General features: G+C 43.7%; 4 protein-coding genes across 4 annotated transcripts; all 4 read right to left on the minus strand.

Annotated features, from left to right (window-relative positions):
* Positions 1-192: 192 nt before the first annotated feature.
* EAF02_003328 (uncharacterized protein) lies at positions 193-3,903 on the minus strand. Its single transcript, XM_038899376.1, has 3 exons — positions 3,061-3,903; positions 2,808-2,981; positions 193-2,616 (listed from the first exon to the last, which is right to left on the minus strand). Exons 1-3 carry the CDS (start codon positions 3,130-3,132, stop codon positions 874-876), a joined length of 1,989 nt encoding a protein of 662 aa, XP_038760303.1. The 5' UTR covers positions 3,133-3,903; the 3' UTR covers positions 193-873.
* Positions 3,904-12,513: 8,610 nt separating this feature from the next.
* Positions 12,514-16,779, minus strand: EAF02_003329 (uncharacterized protein; the record flags this gene model as incomplete). Its single annotated transcript, XM_038899377.1, has 5 exons — positions 12,514-13,983; positions 14,058-14,325; positions 14,389-14,798; positions 14,855-15,166; positions 15,232-16,779. 5 exons carry the CDS (start codon positions 16,777-16,779, stop codon positions 12,514-12,516), a joined length of 4,008 nt encoding a protein of 1,335 aa, XP_038760304.1.
* A 2,966-nt stretch (positions 16,780-19,745) lies between these two features.
* Positions 19,746-20,992, minus strand: EAF02_003330 (uncharacterized protein; the record flags this gene model as incomplete). Its single annotated transcript, XM_038899378.1, has 5 exons — positions 19,746-19,772; positions 19,821-19,900; positions 19,949-20,727; positions 20,778-20,883; positions 20,950-20,992. 5 exons carry the CDS (start codon positions 20,990-20,992, stop codon positions 19,746-19,748), a joined length of 1,035 nt encoding a protein of 344 aa, XP_038760305.1.
* A 569-nt stretch (positions 20,993-21,561) lies between these two features.
* On the minus strand, positions 21,562-23,654 carry EAF02_003331 (uncharacterized protein; the record flags this gene model as incomplete). The annotated part of the gene is made up of 3 exons (XM_038899379.1): positions 21,562-23,373; positions 23,423-23,503; positions 23,556-23,654. 3 exons carry the CDS (start codon positions 23,652-23,654, stop codon positions 21,562-21,564), a joined length of 1,992 nt encoding a protein of 663 aa, XP_038760306.1.
* Positions 23,655-23,920: the final 266 nt, after the last annotated feature.

Raw genomic sequence — 23,920 nt, forward strand, 5'->3', positions numbered from 1 at the left:
ATTCCCACTAAAAGTCTTCGAAAATTCACTTATCCATCACTCCCAACCCGCTTTCGTAGTGAGGATTACCCATACCACATTCTTAAGGATCTCTGACATTTCCTTCATCTCCCCACTTAACCACATCTCCGGATGACGCTTTTGGACTATACCAGGACACAGATACTTTAAAATTATGTCAAATGGTAATCAAGTGAGAAGGAGATGTATTAATAGTAAAAGAGTATGCGATTCTTCAATACCCTGATATTCATTCAGTGTTTTTCCTATGTTATCTATCACATTCCCCCTTCTCTCATTCACCTTTCCATTTTATCCCATCCAGTTTTCTGTCCAACCCTTCTGATAACTTTCCACACAATCCCCATCCCTGTTCCCTCCCCGATGGCAAAACGCTAGCCATCTATCGGGTATTCATACATAAATACATCAAAGGCCATACAAGTAGTGCTGCTGTAGCATTCTCAGTGAAATTGGGCTCATCGACGTCAAAATTTGCATATCTAATGCATCGTACACTTTCATCTCCAATCCACCACAAGACTACTTCAATCTATCAATCCAATTGAATAGAATCCTCTCCACCAAGGAAGTCCCAGTCAGCCGACTGGGAAAGAATGAAAATTAAATAAGCCAAAGAACGCCATTCCGTGATTTTCATCTCAGTCATCTCATCTCATCTGAGTTGCCCAAGCACCAGGTCGGCCCAAACCCTTTAAATATGCGCGAAAAATAAAAGATCATCTAAGGTATCATCGCTCTGATCAAAACAACAACAAAAACAAACAAGAAATGAATAGCGAAATCAAGAACGCTCAAAACAAATATGCAATCTTCCTCTGGCACTTCACCGTTTCTCTTGTTGCCTCAGGGTCAAAGGAAGCCTCCTTCACCACCGAGAACACCCATTCCTCTAAAGCCGCCACCACATCTTTTTATTTCCCGATCGGCGACTTGGACATCTCCACCTCTCAAACTTAATCCATTGTTACCCCTCATTCCTCTTCTTCCCTCCATTTCATTATCCGCTGCGAGTTCCGATGCACTTTCAAGACCATAATCACTTACACTACCTCTTCTAGAGTCATCTCTTTCCCTAAAGCTATCTCCTCTGCCAGAGTTTGAACTAGCATTTGTTTGAACCAACAAAAGGGAGCTTGTCGAACTCAATCTTCTTGCGAATTCCTGGAATGAAAGACGTTTTGTAGACGTACTGCTTCTTCTTTTCTCCATTTCGGCTTTGGTAAGAGCTATACCTGAGTTGCCACTTCCACCATCCTTTGATGAAGATACCACAGTCGAAGAGATAGATCGTGGAGGTAACGCCAGAGATGTTGGTCGACTATTCTTTCGCATGTGGGATGAAGTTGTACCAGTACGTGGACGAAGACCATTTCCAACTGAAGAGAAACTTTGGTTGGTAGAGCTTGAACCACCACTGTGGAGAGCATTCATAGCATCCCGATTCAAAAATGGTACTGGTGGACTATTTGGTGAAATGGGTCTTGAGCTAGAGCTGGATACCCGAGGTAAAGGTGTTTGTCGTCCAGCAATATAATCCAATGCTCTTTGTGCTGGAGTAGGCATAAGAATGTCATGACCATCCAGTTGCTCCAAAATATTACCAGGGTCCTCATTGTCTGATTCCTCGGATTCCTCCTCAAGTTCCCAACCAGGTTTAGATCTTCCCTTACTATCAGTAGCTGAGGTCGCTGATCTTTGCAATGCCCTTTCATCATGCTCCCTCATCAATGCTTCGAATCTAGCAATACTACTACCTTTTTCCTCTTCATCCCTCAATCTTTCACTTCCTGGAATACATCTCATCTGAAATGCTCTATCCAGAATTGTTTCTCTTGGACCAGGTGATGTTGTAGTCGGTGACGCAATTGGAGGACCAATAGCAGATGCGATACTATTGCTACCTCTAGTGTGATGAGATAATGCAGAAGATCTTCCTTGAGCCGAAGTCCAACCTTCAATAAAATTATCATAACCAGAAACGGAAATTGGCGAGGGTAGATCCGTGGGTAAAATTGTATTATTGTATTGTGGATGAGCCGATGTAAAACCCATAGGCGGATGAGATGAGCTTGCTTGAGATGAAAGGTCTGAGCGTCGGGAACGCAGACTTGGAGATGGAGATATCATAGCGGAAGGACGATCTCTTGAGGTTTGAGTGTATTGTCCGGATGATTGAAAAGGTGGTCGAGTTTGTTGATCCTGTTTACCATTTCGTGAAGATGGTCTTGGGTCTCTGGAAGAAAAGGGATTGGTGAAAGATGTAAATATTGGACTCAAAGGACTCATAGGACTCTCTTCATAATAATCAATTTGTAATCTTGGCTTGATGGTTATTTGCCAATCATAAATGTTGTTTCGATCTTCGGGAACTGATCGGAAAAGGAGTGTATCCGCCCATTGTGCATCCTTGCTTGATGTTAATCCCCCTGTTCGACTTGATCTTCTTTTACGTTGTTTCTCTGATATTGAATCTGGTTTCAATTCTAACATCAGTGTAGGCAATGGCGTAGCTTGTTTTCGATGTGATAATGACCGAATTTCGCATGATTTAAAAGCAGATATTGGATGTTGCGCAATATACTCCCAATCGCCCTATTTGATCAACAAGTTAGAATCTTATGCCCCTCATTTTCACAATTTACTCTGGGAACGACTGCCTTTGACAAAGACAATTTGGAAAGAAAACAAGTTCTCATCTGCAACAATTCGAGCACAACAATCATAGTTTCAAGGTCTGTCTCACAGAGACTCCATTCAAAAACGAGATGTATTCCTAACTGTACCTTTGCCTTGTAAACTGAAATAAACAATCCATCGTCTGAAGCAGTTCCCAAATCTGGCAAACTGGGTTTCGAAGAAGTACTTTTAATTGACTTTCCTTTCTTTGAGTTGGACTTCTCGAGGATTTCGGTTTGTGTGTGTAGATGTGCACCAGAGCCAAGTACAACATATCGAGGCTGTGAGATTGAAAAAAACTTTGTCAGACAACATCTTCGGAATAGAATCGTAAATGAATATTCTAGAAGGGAAATTTACCTTCCAAACTGCCCTTCCAATTATTGTACCCCTTTCAGGTGGTACTAACATTAATCCCTCCATTAATATCATCTTCGGTGGAATGATTAGTTTTGTAGAGGTCAATGTAACTGGAGCCTTGAAGGGGTATGAATGATTGATTGTGATAGAACGTTGGAGGAAGTCCGAGAAATTATTATTAAAGTCGTATTAAAACATAGTATTGGAGAAATAGTATTGACGATTATCAAAGACAAAGTTGTGTTCCTTGTAGTAGAGGAAAGGACATGAAATTCGAAGTCGAAGGTCGAAAGGGTAAGGTTGTGGTTGTGTAGTACCCGTGTTGATTATGTTGAGTTTCGTAATATTGAATCCGCGTAGAGTTTTAGAAATCCCTTATCGAAAGTATCTGTACTGCGTCGTATCGTAATAGAAGGGAAGAATGAAAGGTTTCGAATTGGAATGGAATATATTGAAAATTCAAAGGACGAAGTATGGGCAGGTAGGTATGTCAAATCGTAGATGGAAGGTGGGTGGGTGAATTAGAATCTTTTCCGTTCCGTAATCCTCGTTCCGAAATTTCTCTCTCTCCCTTTGGTTCTAATGAATCCCTTTTGCTTGATGAATAGAATCATTCAATATAGTAGGTAGGTATAGTAAGTAGTATAAAAAGAAGAGTGCGGAGGAGATAGGTGAGATGATAGTGGTGAAATGGAAACGAAGCGGGATCTTTAGATGAATTTCTAGTTGGTCGTCATGTATGAGTAAGTTAATCGTACAAATAACCCCCGTCATTCCTTTTTTGGTAGAGAATTATGGATATATTATTTTGAAAGGTACAAATTATATCCAGATTAAGAAAGGGAAGCCTTTCGATTAGCCCTGCTTGATTGAGCCCTGTTCCTATTGTAGCCTGGGTAGACTTTTAAACTACGGACATGGTACGTACATCTTGTGTTAGCCAGACTCGCCAGACTTCTAAAGTTCTCATGCACCAAAATCTGGGTTGATTCACTGCCAAGTACCTTTTGATATTCTGTCTCCACTTCTCTGTACCCATACAAGCCACTCATAGAAGATACTCCACTTGTGAACAGAAATGTTCCTGAGACAAGGGGGGGAGAAGAAGAAGCAGAAGAACTTTCTAGTCCAATTTGAGAGTAGTTTTTGCGGGTAAAAATATGTCAAGTCAAGTTTCGTAAGTCAAATTGAGATGGATTTTAGATTCAATACTTTTTTCAGGTAAATCCCATCTCCGTCAAAGTCAAGGGACATCGTATTTACAAACCACTCATAGAAGAGTATCCCGCGGCATCTCCACAATATAATATTTGATCAATAAATCAATCAAAAGGAATTTTGGGGAAGAGAATCAACAAGCGTAAAAAGTTTTATGGTGTGGTGTACTCACTCACTGAGCGGATATATTTTAGCGGGAACGATGAAGGGGTCGGATCGGAAGCTAATTATTCTAGGATTTGTTAGGCGTGCTGTTGACGAACTGGGAATAGGCACAGGTATGACCCTACGAACAATCGCATCAAACATGGTTAATCCAATTCAATAATTTCTATCGATGACTTTGGCCTTGATGCTGGAGTTTACTTCTTGCTTTTTACTGTATGATTGATCACATACATAGGTTGGTATCACATTTCTTTCGTTAACCTCGGAATTCCTTCATATCATTCTATCGCACAGATGTTGTCCCGTCTTTGATGCAGGAAATACCATGCATCGTTCTGCTTGTTATTTCTTCATTAGTCTTTCATCAAGCCTTTTTCCCATATCCTCTCTCAATTACTCCATATATCCCATTTGTTTAATCTACAGAGGGTATATATATCATGCTAAAGGTCAGATCCATATCCCGTCCCGCATCTCAGTCCTCGTGCTTTGAATGCTTTTAATCTGCTGTACAACTTCATTAAAATTTGGTCACATCTAATAGAAGCTTGATGCTTGGAATGGTGGGAAATGAAGCCTTCAGATTGGACGTCTTCTCAAGCCATGTTTTGTGAAGTGTCAACGACATTCGTTACACAGTCTCAGATATATAAACAAGTTCGACAACATACACGGGATTTAAGAGGATAATCTCTGCAACACCTCAATACGGTGGATAAGATCATGCAGTTTTGATTGCAGTTTTCATTGCATTTGTATGACTCTGGTGTCATCCCATATAATTCAAAATTATCTCCGCTTCTAGATCAAGGATTTAATCACAACATACTCGCCTCCCAAATCATCTGTGAACTGATTCAGAAATCTTTGAAACTTTGAATGAAATCTCTTCCAGATCTTCCACCGCCAGTTTCGACGGGGTATCAAGACCCTTCTCTTTTGAATCCGGTTTCATTCCAAACCGAGAGAAAGGAGGAGAGGTTCTTTTAACTATTCGCCGTTTCCCCAATCGTATTACTACAAATCAAACCCCTAATAATCCCAATACCACGGACTAAGCAACGGTTTGTTCCCCACTAGATGTGATACATATCCATTTACATACTCAGATATCTTCGGAAGCTTCCTTTCGCTACATAATTCCCAAACACATCTCATCCCGATGAAAAATTTGGAGGATCCAGAAGTTGTCGAACTTTGGTTCGGCTATGTATCATACTGAACACTCTGACGAGTGCGATACGACAGCGAAATTTATCCATTCAATGATAGCGATTGATGATTTCATGATCGCCCCATCTCCCTTCTCCAATCAGTTTCCGTGCTCTGCACATAACAAACTCAACTTCTGCCATGTCCAAGGAGGCTCATACCACTTACCATCAACCAAAAACAGGTAACCTAGCAAGTTCAAACCCTGCATAAGCGCTCTTCCACGGGTCCGATCATCGGGTGTTTCCTTTCGAATCCAGGGTTCTTTTCAGGGGTAACTTTATCTCGTCACCAACAATTATGGATCTTTTTGACGCGCGCACCTTTCGCTGAGTGGAATATCGTCTAAAGATCATCTTAAATATATTGTTTTTGCGTATACTATGGAACATTTGCTTTAACTAGAAAATTCGACCGCAGGAGCAGTGCAGCAGATACGAAGTTTTGAGGATCCCCTTATTCCTTCGAGAAATTCGAGAAGAGAAACAGAGAAAGGAGGTTGTTCACCGCTAGATGATGGAAATGCAGGTACAGATACTTTATGTGGATTGTACCTGCTTGTTCATATATGGATTATTCACATCAAGTCAGAGGCTTGGTGCTATTGGGCGTCTTTCTCTTCTATTCATTACTCTGCTTCAAATCCTTTGAGTATTTACTAGCTTCCTCGATTACAACCTCAGACGATAGCTTCCGCGCGCATATCGAAAGCAAAGACCTTCCCACCATTGCCCCTCGAATTTTAAACCGCAATTCTGTGAATTTCCCAAACATTCGAAGACCTCTAACTGCCCGTCGATACTTGCGTTCACGTATCAAAAAGCGCCATTCCTCACAGATTTCCAACTTAGTACTCCATCTTTTGCCTGCATCTACCTCGTCGACCCCTCAAATCTTCAACCCTGGAACCTTGGTCCAAGCTATAAGGCACATTCTTGAACAACTTTCTTCGGCCGAATGTCCCGTCGTAATTATCAACTACTCGAAAACATCCTACCTTGCGAATATGGGAGGGATCAAGCTTCTTCAGCTCTATTGCATCCTCTACTTCTCCATCTTCAAATTGATTGCGGCCTATCTACGGCCCGCACTTCGATTGCACAAGCTTAAGTGCAAGAGATACGACCCTTTTCCCATTACCTCCACCTGAGATTTACCACTCCCCCCAGTTTTCCATGGTGGCCACTACCCATTTCCCATCAAGCTGCCAGCTTGCCTGGGAAACATCTTGCCTTGTAAAGTCCTTGAGGGATCATGCTTGCTCACCTTTTCCTTGGTCATCTCTTCGTACACCCTCTTCCCCATTGAAATTACACATCAAGTACGTTTACACAGTTCAGGATTTTAGATCACGAGCGCGTATGAGGTCCTTGATCCTCCCGGGCCTGTGGTTGTCCACCTATCTGCCCATCTTTCAATATCCCGCTCACTTAGCCTAGAGAACCGCTGCTTTGCGAGAACATCTGAAGGATCATGCCTGTTTTTTCGTTCGTGTGTCCATATTTTCATACACATCTCCACCACAGAACGAATTCACCAAAGAACAGATCTCAAATTTAACTCTCGCTTCTGGCGGACTCTAATTCCACGAATGCGCCACTCGCTCCAAAGGCCATTCCGCGAATAGGTTCTTCCCTGATTACTGCACGCCTTGTGATGCGAAGCAGCGAATCCCGATATTTACACTTTACTGATCTTCAATATACCCTCCGACTACGTATGACAAGTGAAATTTCATCAATTAGAGTTTTTTGGACCGGGGAAATACAATCTAGATCTGTTTTATTGTTTGGTCGGTATTGATAATGGCTTATTCACGACGAATGCTCAAATGAGGGAGTATCAAGCGAAATTTTCAGTGAGTACCGAATGCCGAATGTGACGAGATGCAGAAGAATTGTCATTACTCTGGAAAGAATTAGTGTCAACGTCCGATTGACGTGAATGCCGAGCCAAGTTTCGGAGGAATGAATGATTAAATTGATATAAATCTCCAGGTCGGTGATTGGTTCCAATGTGGAATGGAATGAGCTCCTTCATTGAGGACCTTGTTGCCAAGGCATCTTCACACATAACATTCATTATACGAGTACTCGTACGATTACTTCAAATTTCTGCAAAAATATCCATGATCGCATAAAGATGAAAACCCTTGTGTAACCTCATCCTAACTTCACCCCCCTCGATAATCCTTCTCGATCTACTCTTCGGCTATAAACTCTTCCCTGTATATAGATAGAAACTTCTCCCTTGAACCCGGCGGCACTTTTCATTCCGCTGCGGAGTATGACCTTTCCAAGTTCCCACCATAATACTCAGAGCCACCCCCACCATATTGAACGAACATCCTAAATCTCTCCGAGAAACAAACTAATGCAGTTAATTTACAAAAAAACTTTAAAGGTTGTTAATCATTAAAATCAGTCAGACTATTCGAGCATTCGTCAATAACCCGAATCATGTTCTTCGAGGATACTGGAGGGAGAGAGACGGTTTTGAGTCAGTGAACCTTTAGTTCCACAATCAGCTGTTTGCCAGAAAAGGCGTTCTTGGACAAGGCTTGGGTTTGGTTAGATATTGGGCTGCCACGTTTTGAATCTCTGTGATACGGCTACAGTGCGTATGTATTATGTGCAGAGTAGAAAGAGAAAAAAAGAAAAAGTCTAGGTATGTACCGGCATGTATGCACTCCAAACTGCACTCCAAGAAACGCAAGAAAAAAGAAATATATACTCACTTGCATCGATGACATTTAGGTCAGTAATGCAAAATCTGGTACACAAGCGGCAAGACCACCCGTGTCAAGACGCATACAGACTTCATACTAATCCTCCGTAATAATGTGATATCTTTCTTCTTGTCACTCTTGTATCACAACCTGATAGTCTATCAGCCCGTCCGTTTGTGCGAAGTACATCAATGATTCACGGGTCTGTACTTCAGGACTCTTGGCACCCCGGAATGTCCCTAGTTTTCGTGTAACATCACCCAAGTCAGGTTCAGCTCCGACTTCCGATTCTGAATATACGGGAAAGACGTTTTGCTTTTGTGCATGAAGGTGCGATCAGGTGATTGGCCTAGTCGGGAAAGATGTTTAGGTGCGAAAATAAGTGTGTTCAGTTTGAGATGAAACATGGGTAGGTGTGGAGGTGGAGGAGAGGAATGGGGCGGGACGGGAAACTTGAAAACCTTAGGTTCTTGATCTGTTCGCGCTCGCCGAGTACATCTACCCGACCAGGCCAAATATGGACATGTTCATCGCTCGATTCATTCGTTGACGAACAAGTCCCTCCTTAGCATATACACTAACCTTACTTTTTCAGCTTTTATTTCCAATCGAAAACGCATTCCTTCTGCACGCACCCTGCAGAACCACGCAGTCGGTAACCTCTCAGCCATACAATTTGCTTCATAACCTTGTTCACCACGCTATCACTGTGCCGCAACCACGCATATTTCACGTTATACTATATGGTACCTAAAGAGCCAAGATTTCCATCTGACTAGTATGCTGAAATAATCATGGCTTGTACGTACGAGGTGAGCTGCCCTGCGACTGCCCGATAACATGGCATCTTGCATCTCATGTGCCAATCAATGTATCGATCCCAAGTACGCATCGCATGTTCGCATGCGTTTCAAATCACATATTTTACCCACATGGGTAGCAGACTATGCTTATGTCTATGCTTACCCTCCAAGGGTTTCTGTCTAATCTAAAGGTAATTTACCGATCTTTCGGAATATTTGGTCAGATCCCACTACTTTCCGTTTGTGCTGTCACTCCTTTCCGATACCGCTATTTTGGCGTGGCATTCATTAGTTTCAGGACTGAGTTTCTATTCTCATAATGACATATCATTAAACGTTGAAGATGGGGGCGGCAAAGCCATAGGTGGCATGAGAAACGCTGGGGCGTAATTAGCGGCGCTGAACTAGCATTCATCATCGTATTCTCACCAGTATAATTCATTCGCTTTATCATTCGTTGCAATGTCACTTAGTGTTCTTGCTAGATATTACTTGGTTGCCTTGTTCCCGCTTTCTAGTGTTAAATCACATGGCTAAGTGGCTTGCTCGGCTGCTCACCAGCTATCTCCATGTATGCACGAGTCATAATGCCGGTCGGGATCTCTGTGTTTATCGGGGGCTTGCTTATTTATATGTGATGACTGAGCCGAAGGCCGAAAGGAAATTGCTTTTCTGAGTAGTTTTGCGGCTACAGGTTGAAAGCATGAGCCGTAGTCCCTATGATCTGATGACATCGCTCAGAGCGTCTGCTAAAAAGCGGGCAATCTGGGGTCTAAAAAGTCTTAGGTGAATGAGTATTATCATGGCTGAGCTTCTTGGAGAACTTGAGTGGAAACGGTGCGGGGTCACCGGGTACATTTTCTGGTACCTTTTTACGCACAGATTGTTTGATATCTTGATCGACATTCTTTACATTCGCACGGGTGAATGAGAAGGAGAAGAGAAGACCGAAATTTCGGTACAATGACGAGCGAATCCTGACTTAATTCGACTGTTAAGTAGCCATTTTGTCTGTAGCAACGATTCATGAATGAGCTTCAGAAAATCAGAAACACGAAATGATTGTAAATATCGCATTGATTGTCTGAGCATTCTGGCCCTCCACGATTTACGAGTGCGCAAGCTTTGAGTCCTTCTGAATGGTCTCCTAGGCTCCCAAGGAGGAGAAGTTGTGATTTTTTGACGTCAATACTACTATCGTCTGCAACTGATTCATTCACTGTCTTTCTCATCATTGTCATGGATTTTCGTTCCATCATTCGCATTCTCTTCTCCAGGATTAGTAGTTTAGACTACTAGTACGCGATCAGGAAATCGAACGTCATAGAACGTCACACAAATAAGTTTTCATGATTAGTATCGCTGATATGAATCATTGTCATCTAGTTCCTTTTTTCATTGATCATTATTACTTCACTAGAGCTGAGTTAGAGCTTTTCCTCTGCGATGTCGCGTTGTATTGGCGGTTGACAATGACCAGCCTCGGGTCAGGACAATCAGGTAGACATTGCCACTCCAATTTAACGACATTGATCTTCTTCGGATTGAACCTTCCATGACCTCGGGAGCTATACGCAGAAGGAAGTAAGTATACTTATTATCAGGGAATACTCCAGATCCATTTTTGCCATCATCCTAAGCGTTCTTGGATGCGGTAGAACCGTCAAGGATCGCACAATAGACATAACAGTGGTGTGAAGCTCACGTGAAGAAGTCTGCCAATTAACGGTTTCGTTCATCTTAGTCCTTTTGGAGATCAGGATAATAAAATTTGATTCAGAAAGGAACGAAGTTTTATGGATATGTATTTAAATTCGAGAGGTCGGAAAAGGAGAACTCTATACAACTTTTTTATATGCACTAGATTAAATCTGATAGAAGTTCTTGGAAACATGTTCATTGAACCAGTTCCGCTTGTGAATTTCGGCTAATGGATTGCAAGCAAACACTATGCGAAAGAAAAGGCAAGTGGCTGTGTTCTCCATCTTGGATTTCGACGCTAATCAATGATCCAACCATTGTTCCATCTAGTCTGACTGTCCTCTAACTAGTGTCTAATTCAATACTGTTGTCGTAATATTTTGAAGCGAGAATTTCGCTTCACAGCCATTCGGACTGAAGCCAAATGCAGTATCTAACCACGTAAAATTTTGTAAATACATGTAGCCGATGTATTCCGATGTATCATTTACACCTAAATCCTTGGCTTCTGTATAAATAACATCACATCAATAGCTGGTAGTATCATGAAAGATCAACTGTTTTGTAAAATACAAATATCCAGGAGCAGAAAGCAAAGAAACCCACGAAATCAAGCATGTTCAGAAGCCAGCATACTTGACTTTAATCTAAAAGCATAAGGTACTTGAGAAATCTCTATATCCTTCCTATTGATCCTCAAGTTGATCGAAGAAAATGGTGTTCTTCATCGACTTCTTGATTCAACTCATTCAGGGCAAAGATCACTTCCTCCTTTCAAGACTAAAGTTCAGGTATTTATTGTTGTGGCTCACAACTGTAAAGTAAAGCATATTCACATCGCCTGACTAACGTTAATGAATTCGGCTTTTCTTGTCACCTTAAAATCATCCATTATCATGAATGAATCCGAAGCTACTTTACAAGGAGAATCTGTAAACTTCTGGAATGAACATCGGCATAAAGAGGTAAGTTCATTCGGTCACAAGTTTCTTACGAACAAACATTCTGTGAGTAATTTTTTGCTAGCAGCTCAAAGCGTAAGAAACGAGCTTTTGGTATGTATATATATATGCAGAATAATCTCCATTGAGACATTGAGATCACCAAGCTAATTTACTTTTTTCCTGCAGTTATTTAGTATTATGGAACATTCAATACGATCGGATTACATCACTGATATCCGTGGCACTCCGAGCCATTACCATTTCGAAAAAAAAAACATTACAATTCACAATCACCGACTTCTGTGGCACCAATTCACCAAATCACTTGTGCTTTCCTAATGAGGACTTAAATTGATATTGATATTCATTCTTTTAGTATCAATAAACAGCTTTCCACAAGTCAGTGTTACTTGGTACATGTTCCCGACGCCAAATCTTTCTGACCCAAACACTCAAACACCAAAAGACAATATGAGATATACAATTCAACATAAATCCGAAACTCCTATAAAAAACGTGGGGTATCAAAAATTCTAACCAAAATCTATTACCAAAAGAAACCACCAACTACCTAGGTAGCTACACCAAAATTCGCCAGCCATGTTTTCCAAAACCCGCTGTGTCAATATCCGTTCTATCCGAATGTATTCCGAGAGCAATTCTCAAACTTTTTTTCCCTTCAGTTCTCAGCCTGTTCAAGACTCATGGCTATTGTCAATTCGTTACACAATATCTGCAACTCAAGCCGGTGGCGCAGGACCAGAATGCTGCCTGTCGGACGGATTACCTCAAGGCGGACCGTGGTAAGGTGGTCGAGAAAGTTGAGCTCCAGCATGCTGTTGCTGGACTCCCCGACTAAGACCTTGCACAGGGCTGAGCAGAGGCCACCTTGAGGATGATTCTGCATGAATCTTCGGGGATCGCCTCCCATGTTCCCACCGTGGGCGGGCCTTGGTATTTGAGAGCCACCAAGAGTATTTGCTTGATGACCCATCTGGATATTGCCGCTGGCCCTGCCAGCCATAGACGGCTGGGTGATGCTGTAACTCCTTGCGGTATTATTCATCGCAGGTTGTGGCAAGCTCACCGGTGGCTTTGGGGCGCTCCTCTGATTGCCTCGAGGAACTCTGCTTGGTGCTTCTTGACCGACGATCCTCGGTTTTCTTCGACGGTCATCAACTGCTGGCTGATAGATGCCAGCACCAAAATCGCCAGCGATACCATAAGCTGGAATCTGAGCGTTGGCGCTGGTATGGTTATTGCGACCTCCATTTATATTTTGATGGATGCCGCTGTTGTTGTAACCACTGTTCTGGACGCTGACCGGTATTTGCGATCGAGCATACGGATTGGCAGCACTGGGATGCATCATGGGACCTTGAGAGGCCTGCCTGATACTCGGCTGTGATTGACCACCATCATTGGCCATTCTGCTAGCATTACCATTCGTGTAACGCTGCTGGGCATGTCCGACATTGACTGGCCGTGAATTACCATAACTTGGACCACTATTAAGACCCGAATTTGTCACGAATCCCATGGGTGCAGGACCAGGTGCTCTATGGTCACCAGCATGGGGGAACTGTGTCGGGGTTCGCTGATGATGATTTAAGCCCATACCATGGACTGGACCAATTTCAGGTCTTGATGAACCCTGACGAATGCCCCATCCATTGGGTTGCCTGAGTTGTTGCCGACTCCGGTTTGCAGCAACAGTTGGTGGGTTCATTCCACCCATTCTGCCAACACCAAGGATTGGACGTTCCTGGCGGGTTGCAACTCTAGCCTGGGCTTGATGATGCATTTGGCTATAGACAGGGTGGCGGTTGACATCCTGTCCCACCAGAACACCAACTAAACCGCCTTTCGACAAACCATTGAAATTGCCGTGTTTGATGCCGCGAGTCTTACAAAGCTGCTTTAGCTCTGTCACACGCAGCTTCAGGTATTCAGACTGTCTTTCTGAGACGTACTTTTCAAACCCGTCCATTCTTAAATGGTTATTTATAGGCTCAGCATGTTGGCTTGGAGTAATGGCAAGTTTCGGTCGCTTGGCCGTTGGTCCCGTTTCTTGCACCGCAGAATCAAGACCCTCCCACTGCTCAGTATTCATCTTTCTCTTGAAAGACTGTGGTACTGGCTGGTGGATCTGTGGGAACGAGATACTGGCCTACTCTGAGATACAGGACCCTGAAGTGCTCCGTCGTTGAGGGGAAGGTGTACATCAGCCAATACTTGAGGATTACCAGGCTGAATAGGACGTATCTGTGAACTACGTTCTCCATAATGTTCACCAGATGATTTTGCCATTTGCATTGGCGCCTGAGTGAGTCTCAATCGCTTTGCCTCTGGTTCCATGTCGGATTCCTCAGATTCTGAGGTTTCACCACGCTCCTGTCTCTTCCTCCGCAAGCTCTCTTTAAACGCTTCCGGTCGTTTGTGGGCATTTGGCTTTGGCTCAAAAAGCTTTTCGCCATTGGCAGCACGGATTCTAGAAAGTATCAGTTAGCAATAAATTCATCAAGGCTCAAACAAATCTTTCGAGGAAACTCACCGATTCAGATGTTGCACCTGGCTCCAGGTGCAAATTATTGACTTGCGGATCGTCGGTCTCTGTGGAGGAACTCCTACCCTCGCAACTATTGCCGCGTCTGCTGCCCGCTCGTTCTGGATGGCGACCTCAAAACATCCACGTGTTGGTTCTTGTGGAAATATCTGTTTGAACTCGTCGTATGTCATTAAGACTCGAGGGTCACCATACTCAGCACGTTCGTGACTGAGACGCTTCTTAGGACCATTGTCGTTCAGTCCTGTGGAATTGCTGCCTCCAATGTCTGCAGGTGTGGCTTGAACCATGTCATCGCGTAGACCATACCCGCTTCCTTGTTCAAAGTTACCAGTCTGCATTGGCTGACTGGCGGGCTGATAGTTTTTTGCACCGCTCTGCCCCATGATATTTGGAGGCTGATATGCAAACGTCCCTGCACCATGTACATTAGGTACTTGTAAATGGTGGATACTGTCGCTGCTGGCCATTGGAGCTTTCCATATAGCGAGAAATCCTCCATCATGGAAGGAGGAGGAGGAACCCCATACTGGGGAGCGACAGGTGGTGCAATCCCCAGGGCCGCGGAACTGTGCGCCTGATATGTCTGCAGTTGTGGAGCTGGACCCGCATCATCAATAACCGGCGGAAAGTTCAATTCGCCGAGAGAATTCAGAAGTTCGTTATTGCCTAATGTAAAATCCATGTCATTGCCAGAGGCAGGGATTTGGAAGTTCTCGTAAGGACGAGTGGAGTCTTCACCATCAATATGGTTTGGATCTTGACCCTGTTGGACGCTACTATTTACGACCAATTCATTCCGGTATCAGAAGTGAGATCAATGGCACCGACCATTTTCATTCCTGATTGGACTGTATCCTGCGATTGAGGATTCGCTATCTCGTTGGTCTGCTCCACAGAATCTTGCTCATCCTCAACTGGTATCGGATTTTGTACCGAGTTGTTTGGCTTTCGATATTTACTGCCAGCAACAGGTTTGCTAAAGCTGGTGTACTTCCCGAAGGCCCATCGAGGCAAATGCGTAACTTTTTCAGCTGTGTCATTAGCACCGGAAGATGAGCTTGGTTTAGTTTCTGGCAATTTGGAAGGAGCCGGTCCAGAGAGTTGCGTAAGAACTTTGCCAGCTTGTCCCCTACCTTTTGGTCGACTCATGTCAGATCTCGGAATTCTGCTAGCTCTGACCTTGCGGCGTCTGGTCGAAGCTACGCCGTCCTCTTGATCACCAGTCTCTTCTTGAGCCGAAATTTCGGCTCCGCTCTGCTGTTTGACTGTCGCAGAAGGTTGACTTGGTAGGTGCAGTCCCTGTTGGTCGGCTACCACAGTAGGAGGAACAGGGAGATTTAGTCCCTGTGGGCTAGCCACCACACGTGGGGGTTCGGGGAGGTGTAGTCCTTGAGGAGCAACCGACTTCTGAGGAGTTGCAGGGAGGTGCAATCCTTGTGGATTTGCGATTGCACGTGGGGGGTCAGGAAGATGTAACCCCTGAGATTTGGCCACCTTCTGAGGAGGCTTTGGAAGGTGAAGCCCAGTGTGCTTCGGAATAGTGGGAGCCACAGCGTTGGCACTGTCTTTCTTAAGTTCCGCCTCAAGTTCCGCCTCAAAATCATCCCCAAATGCGGAGTCAAAGAGGTCGTCGACATCATCTGCTTGAGTGCCGTTAGGTGCATCGTCACCTGCTGGCAATTTATTTTCTGTAGGCTGGGAGCCGTCACCGAGACCAGAATCATCGACGTCACCAAACAGAGAATCATTGTCATCATCCGCTTCGGTGTTGTTAAGATCTACACCAGAAGTAACTGGTGCGGAGGCAGCACTGTCGCCATGTTGTGGTGTGTCAGCCACAAGTTCGGAAGTGCTGTTAGCTCCTTGTGCTACGACCTCGGATTGATGTTCCTCATTGATTTTTGGAACGTCGATGTCTTCAGAGGTGCTGCCGCCGAAAAGAGAATCATCGTCAGGGAAGATTGTGTTTTCTTCCGGCTGAGGCTCAGGCTGGGAAGGTGTTGCAACCGCTTGCTCATTGGTGTTACCACTTTCGACATTGGTGCGAGCCTCTTCATCTCGTCTTGGTGACTGCTCTGGCTCTTCTGGGCTAGTCTCATCGACCGTTGGAGGCGCAGCAATTTCATTACTGTAGAAATCTGCCTCAGTTGGATTCCATTCCAGGGTGATGGGAGGAGGAGAGGTTGTTTCGATTCCCTCTTCGTTGAGGAAGTCGTCCCAGGTGAATTGACCATTCATGTCGTAAGATAACTCTTCGAGAGAATCTACGGGAGCGGGCGCAGTTGCATTCTCACTGGAAAAGAATGTCGATGGATCTTCGCCTAAGTAGCTGGCGAGTTGAGATTCCATGTCATCAAGATAGTCTGGGTAAGACATTTTGATGCTTGTTGTAAAGACTTGCTGTGATTGAGCAAGTAAATTGAAATTGAGCTGGAGGTTGAAGAGTAAAGAAGAATCTTGGGTACTCGTGAAGTTGTTTTTGAATTTGAAATGCTATCAGTATGTACTTGTAGAAGTCGCTGATAGTATGTTGATCAGTTATCTAAGAATTCTTCTGAAGGTTATTAGAATACTGTAAAGAACTTTTCAATGTTTTTTTTCGAAAAGCTGGGTCTCAAAAAATCCTTAAGAATGGATGGGAGTTTACAGGAAGTACGCTAGCATAATCAAAAACATATCATCTACGGCTTCATATTGAACCTCCTTCATTAGAAGGTATATCCATTGTAATGATACTGCAGACACTTAGTAAACAGTTCTCACAAAGGCATTGTGGCCATTGTTCTACGCGGTTGTTCCTCGGTCGCAGAAAAATGGCCGTATGAGCGCATATTATGGACATTATCTGTGGGTGAGCATACTGTAGAGTATAAGGTACGGTGCGCCGACTGCTACCGTTCCCATTGTTCAATGGGGCGGTATCTCAAATACTGTTGGTTAGCACGAATCGCTCAGCATCAATAAGGTTATGAACGCGGGGTAGGCCCGTACTGAGTTGATATGGAAACTGAACCCTCATTAACTTGGAGAGGATGCATGAATTATTGCGCCAAACATAACGGGTCAGTGAGTAAATAGAACCCCTATGCCAAAATGATTGAGTAGATCAGAAATCGAAATTTCGAATTTGATGCATGTACCGACTCCGAGGAGTCGACCCGGGGAAAGGACAGTTTTGAGTGTGTTAGCTGTTTTCTGATCAACTAACTCTGAATACCTACGCATGTAAGTTTTCTTTCAAGTATGTAGGAATTTCTTTCTGTTTATATATACAATGATCGGTAATTGAAACTCGCTTCTGATACTTTGCGTGAAGGCATGAAGGCTGTAGGAAGAGATTCTAGGGATATTTAGAATTTCCCAAATCACTACATTGGTGCACACTAACTTTCGCGCCAATAGAGAAATTAAAACTTATTCCAGCGCACACTTGTACAGACCATGTCAATACAGTAACAACATGAACTGTCTTATGATTATCTGAAAGAAACGCTTGTAGCTCCTTGTGTTTCTTCATCTCACCTATGAAGAGAGATGTCAAGGATAAATCCTTTATTAGTTCTTCGCTTAAATGTTACAGTTTATTTTCTCATCTTTGACTCTTGACGAATTGGTTGAAAGCAGGGGCAAGGAGAGTAAGATACTACTAGACGATCATTTGTCCAGATTCCCTTACTTAAGAAGTTCGACTAATTAGAAACGACCGGATTGAGCAGGGCGCTTCTTCAATTGCGTCTCATTCCAGATTCATCTAGCACGCAGGGTGTATTCGCGTACCTGCCGTACCTCTTTTGCTTGACATATCTCCAAGAAGAGCGATTCCGCATCCTAATGAATCGATAGAATACAACAATATGAGTCTTTATTGTGAATTAGATGATACTGGTGCTCATGCGCGTTTAAGGGGTTACTACAGACCATCAAGATCTTAACTTTGACAGAATTCTTTACAGCCGTCTCGACCTTATTTATCGCGCCTCCTACACGTTAATAATAATTCGAGCGCCTCTAATTCACAGGACCTAAGATTTTATTCCAGGCACTATTTTAACATGAATTTACTTTTTAACGTAATAGCAACCCATCAACAAAGTCGCTCGTCTCGGAATAGATAATATTCCAGGGTTTTAAGCGAGATAGGCGAATGGCCTACAATCCTATTTGCGGAGAATGAGACGAGAGCGATGATAGAAATTCAGAAAATCCAATGCATGCCATTGTTCAAAATGACTTGAGATGATAGTTTTCTCGCCTTAAATAGTTTGGGAAAGTGCCTTAGTTTGATGGCGGATTCTGCATGATAGCCACACAAGCTCTTCTAGCAAACAACAGACGAGTCATTCATACACAATAGCATTGTATTAACAAACATTCCTCGTTACATATCAAGTGCTTTTAACAGATTAGGCTCTCGCTGTTGATGATATTAACGGAGTGTGATAACTTTTTCTTCAAAAAGCTGGAGAAAAATTAGAATGCAGACTACTTGCAAATATCCTAACCCCATTCTCACACAGAAAAGAGCAATTTCCCGGCGATGCCCGTAACAGAATAATAATCGAGCTTTAAAAGAGATTGGTGCATAAAAATAGGAGTTGGGAAGAGTGTGTTGTATGCACAAATCTAAGAATTTGATGGACCTAGACATTTCCTCGTCTTTTTATGAGATCATCGAAATAACGGAATTTGACTATCAGACTGTAGACAGAGAATACATGATTCATGACTGGTAACACCTAGCTAATATTTTACAGGCAGTCGAATGAAGTCTGGGAGATTCTTCTGAAAATATCCAGATTGGATATTCATCGTGTCAAAAAATTGTGCAAGACTCATTCACGTCTCAAGACAGCAGCCAGGGCTCTTAATACTCCAAGCAATAAATGCGATTAAGCACTAACCAGTAAACCAATGATTGACCGGCGCACTTGCTCTGACGGGGCTATGGTATTGAATGTTTTCGATGGATGATGGAGGTACACTTTGGCTGTATCTGGAAACACCTCTCTAGGGGTGGTTCGCGGAAAATGAAGTGAGGAGATTCCTGTGAGCTGGCACAAAGAAGTGAGAGGAAAACTTGACGGGATGGATGCGAGAGAAGGCCGCGTGTCTGATGTAAGACGGGATATTTTAAGAGGAAGCATAGGGATGAAATCTTAAATTCACATTCAATATGCCGATACGATTATATTAAGATTGAAGATTGTATTCATATCCATGAAGCTATATCTTGTAAAATTCAATCACACAAATTTCTAGCTATACAAATGTTCAATGCAAAATGTGGTATCGACCCAAACGCCACCGCTAAAATAAAAAAATTCCATGCTCTTGTTAGTGCTTTATGCACTGAAAGAGGAAATGTAATACTAGTAAACGTTAGCAATGTCAGTGATGATGGGAACTGTCAGCCATACTGTTAGGACAGATTCATCTCCGCGATCGTCATAGTTATCGAGGTAAACATATAAGATCAATGCATGGTCATTGACGAAACCTATAATCATCAGCATCAATCATCAACATAGAGATCTACAATACCCACATGCAATTACTCTTCCACCAAGCCTTCCAACACTAAGTACCTTGCCCCAATCTCTTCCATCTATTCTAACAGTTGACCAAGCATCTGGACCGGCAGCTTTAAGTCTTGTAGCTGGATGATTTTGAATTTCATCATCACCATCTTCCAATTGTCTTGGATCCAATTCCGGATTATTAAGTCCTGTCCAAACGCTTGAAATATTCAATGCATCGGTAGCAATACTCAACCTTAGATTTCCATGCATATTCGCACTCAACTCTAACTTAGGTATGTTTCCCCCACTTACTCCCCTAGTTCCGCCGGATCCAGTGGCCATTGCGAGTTTTGTAAAACGTTCCGAGATAGCTTTCAGTTGTATCAAAGAAGGTAACATAATATGCGCATCTGGATCCCTAACCCTTGGTTCATGTATTCCCTCGACACTGTCTGCTGTCAAGATACGTATCGGTATATCTTGAGTAACAATGGCTTCTCTGTCTCTCCTTATGTTCGCATCAAGACTTTCTTCCCGGAATCCTTCTCCAAATGGGTCTGCTTGTGCACCTTCGCCACCAAGAAAGTTTGCACTCTTTCCATGCATCATTGTATTTGTAATAACTGTAAGAGATAAGACTGGCATACCATCTCGTTTTGTGAGTCGTATCGAAGCAGATGACGCGTTAATGGCGGATTTCAAAGCGCGATGGAGGGGTGGGAGGGGTAATTCTATGTTAATTGTATTGTCTGGAGCGGCGGATTGAATTGTGTAGTCTTCAAAGATGGAATCGATCGCGAGAGACCTGCTCAAGGTCAGTATTGTAACCCAGACTATAAATGAGGCAATACTTACGCCCAAACTTGAGTTCCTGTCTCAGGAATAATTGTGAATCGTACTCCATTATCGTCAAGACGCACCCAAGCTACTTTGCCAAGTGATGACAATGATGCTGTAAGTTCTGTAGTTTTGTAAGCTACTAAACTTCTCTGAAGTCTCTGAAGGGAATTCGAAGCATTTTACTTACTACTAAGCGTTTGAATATTCCTAACAGAAGTCTTGAACCGCATTCTGAATATTTGAAGCTCGCTGTTGCCTTCAACATTTTTGGAAGCTTGGAGCTTGGAGCTTCGATAAGGAAGGACCGGACACCAGGATAAGAAATGTGCTTACTAATCATGGCAACTACTCTGGTGCTCTGGTGCACTCCTCGTTTGCACAGATGATTCTTTCGTTCCCTCCAACAAGATTTATTCATCTCACAGCGATCAAAGGGGAGCCACAAAGTTCTAAAAAGCAATTTGATTTATCTTGTGAATTATATGAACCAGACCACAATCAGACCATTGATGAAGTCAATAATGACGATCAAGCAATGGTTGGCTGAGTAAACAGTCGACGTTCGCCATCTAGATAAATTTTCGGATACCATATTGCCTTCGCCATTACACCGTTTAGATAGATGCCAAAGTAAAAGTCGAGGAAGATCCCAACTATAAAGACTCGTCAACTACTATTCGAGTATCGTATGCCTATTCACCATTATCATAACCATGAACCTTTCCAGATACCGTGGTATCTTCAATCCTCCCACGTTTCCCACACATCTACCCACCAATTCCTTCATGATCTGCCACACTTACATCTGTCCGCTCTCCGATCTTGACTCTGCCCAGACTCTGTTGCCAGGTCCGGGGCTGGCCATACCAGGAGAGGACAATCTACTGCCACTTGGGACGAATTGTCTAGCCTCGAACCAACGGCGACCCGGGTTGGCAATTGGTGTAGACGTACGCGAACCAGAGCCAGAAGATACTCCAGGTTGACCTTGAATGGTGTAGCCGACATACTTCAATTCATGGGAAGACGATGTTCTTGCCATGGGGCCAACTACACCAAGTGTCGAGAATGAAAGGCCAGGGGAGCTTCTAGCTGTCGAGTTGTTATTGTGTGGTGATTCTGGCGAAAAAGCACCAGCACTAGGAGAGCCTCTTGCCTCGGCAATTGCAAATCCGGAGTTGCCTGTCGCCAAGCGACGTAGATCTGTACCAGATCCTGAGGTTGAGCGACCGTGAGTCAGAGGAGTGAAAGAGAGATTGGGATCAGTAGCATGACGTCGAGGACGCATGAGTGGCGAGCCTTCGTCCGTGGTAGTTCTCATGGGTGAACGGCCTGGTGTAGCACCAAACGGGGTTGGCGGTTGTACGTTGGCACCCAGAAATCCCTCAGAGCCTGCGGAAGATCTAGCATGCATTTTTAGGCCGGGCGTCGTTGGTGGTAAAACGACACGAGGACGTGGATTTGCACGACTGTGTTCAGGTCCCATAGGAACAGCAACACCAACTTCTTGACCAGGAATGAAGTGTTGAGAACGGCCACTCAAGTGGTTCTCAATTGGTTCTGGAGAATGCAAAATTTGATGATTATTTGCATATTCATAAGCATCGGCTGTGTTGCGGGAGTATGGGTAAAAGACAGGAGCAACGTAAGGATTTCCATTGATGCCAACTGGGACAAAGTAAGGGTTTGCCTGTCCGTTGATGCCCATCACAAATGCATTTGGTGGAGGAGCGACGGGATAATGTTCCTCATATACCGGGTAGACAGGACCTTGTGGGCCACTTGTCATAGAAGCATGAGCAATCTCCTCCCCGTTGTGTCCCATGTAATGGTTCTCAGCTTGGTTATAGACGGCGTAAGTTGGATAAGCACGATTATCTTCGCTGAAAGTAGGATAGGTGCGATCAGTTTCATTGTAGTTTGCATACATTTGGCCAGCTTCTTGACGATAGCTGGAACTGTTCTCGCCACGACCGTTTCCCCAAGCTTGCTCATTTCCGTGATCATTCATTGGCTCACGTTCTTGTAAAGACGCTTGATGATTGCCATTGTCATGGTGGCGTCCGCCCCGACCAACATTACGAAAGGTACCGTGCCAATCACCTCTTCCATCACCACGTCCCTGTCCCTGGCCACGGCCAAACTGCTGTTCACGTCTTCCGCGGCGATTTAGATGCTGTGCGTAACCACCACGCTCGCCATGGTGCTGGTTGCCTCTTCCACGATCGGAGCCTCCTCGGTGCGAGTTGCCACCACGCCCTGCGTTTCGGTCCTGGCTTGGTACCAAAACGCCAAACCTGGTATCAGAAGACAGGCCTGGATGTGCCTCGCCGATCACATCTGACTTGTTCGATGTTGAGTACATGGAAGGTGTATTTTCAACTCTCGCGTAGTAACTCGGTACTTGTTCGTAGGTCTCGCCATTTGGGTACACGTGTTGATGGCGCTCACCGGTGTAAGGAATGGTTCGAAAGCCCTTGAAGACATCGACATCGTCACCAACAGTGTCGTTATGGCGAATTCTAACCGATTGGATATCCTTAATCGTGGTATCGATTAAAAGGATTTGTTGATAGAATGGCTTCGTAGCATCGAACTCATCGACCAAGTCCTGTAAAATTATTAGCTAGGGTACAAGATACCTAATGGTTTGTACACACCCAAGGTCCGAACTCCAAGCAAGTTCCATTATTGTGGGTGATAAGTGATTGTGTATCCTTCGATCCAATCCTAGTGTATTGCTGAAGGCTTGTTAGAGTTTGATCTGTTTCAAGTTGCTTTGATCTGGCTTACCTGAGCTCTACCCTCCGAAGGAGTAGCAGGTCTTCCTTGCACCAATAAACCCCACGAATGGTGTTGCCGCTCTTCGACGATTGGCTTGACAGTAGTCATAGCTGCGGTTCTTTTGAAGTAACTTGTGGTATTTTTTTGTTGTTCTCTTCAAAAATCTCGCTGATTAAGTAGAAGACAAGTGTTGATAGCGGGATGCGATACTTGTTGGCACGCGACCTAATTGGAATCTACTCAGCGGCAAATCATAAAAGTACTCTGTGAATAAACTTACAGTTATATTTGAAGATCTGTGATTGTATTGAGTCTTGAAAGAATCTTTCGTAGGTTGCAAGTGAGCAAATGAAAGCAATTTAGAATGTGATTGT

Source organism: Botrytis sinoallii (assembly GCF_014898435.1).
Source record: "Botrytis sinoallii strain Bc 23 chromosome Unknown BSIN_005, whole genome shotgun sequence".
Classification (NCBI taxonomy): Eukaryota; Fungi; Ascomycota; class Leotiomycetes; order Helotiales; family Sclerotiniaceae; genus Botrytis; species Botrytis sinoallii.

Coding starts and splice junctions, on each gene's coding strand:
- EAF02_003328 (XM_038899376.1), bottom strand. CDS start 3,132: ATGATATTAATGGAGGGATTAATGTTAGTACCACCTGAAAGGGGTACA. Junction 2,982..3,060: donor TTGGAAGGGCAGTTTGGAAG/GTAAATTTCCCT, acceptor TCAATCTCACAG/CCTCGATATGTTGTACTTGG. Junction 2,617..2,807: donor TTTCAGTTTACAAGGCAAAG/GTACAGTTAGGA, acceptor TTGATCAAATAG/GGCGATTGGGAGTATATTGC.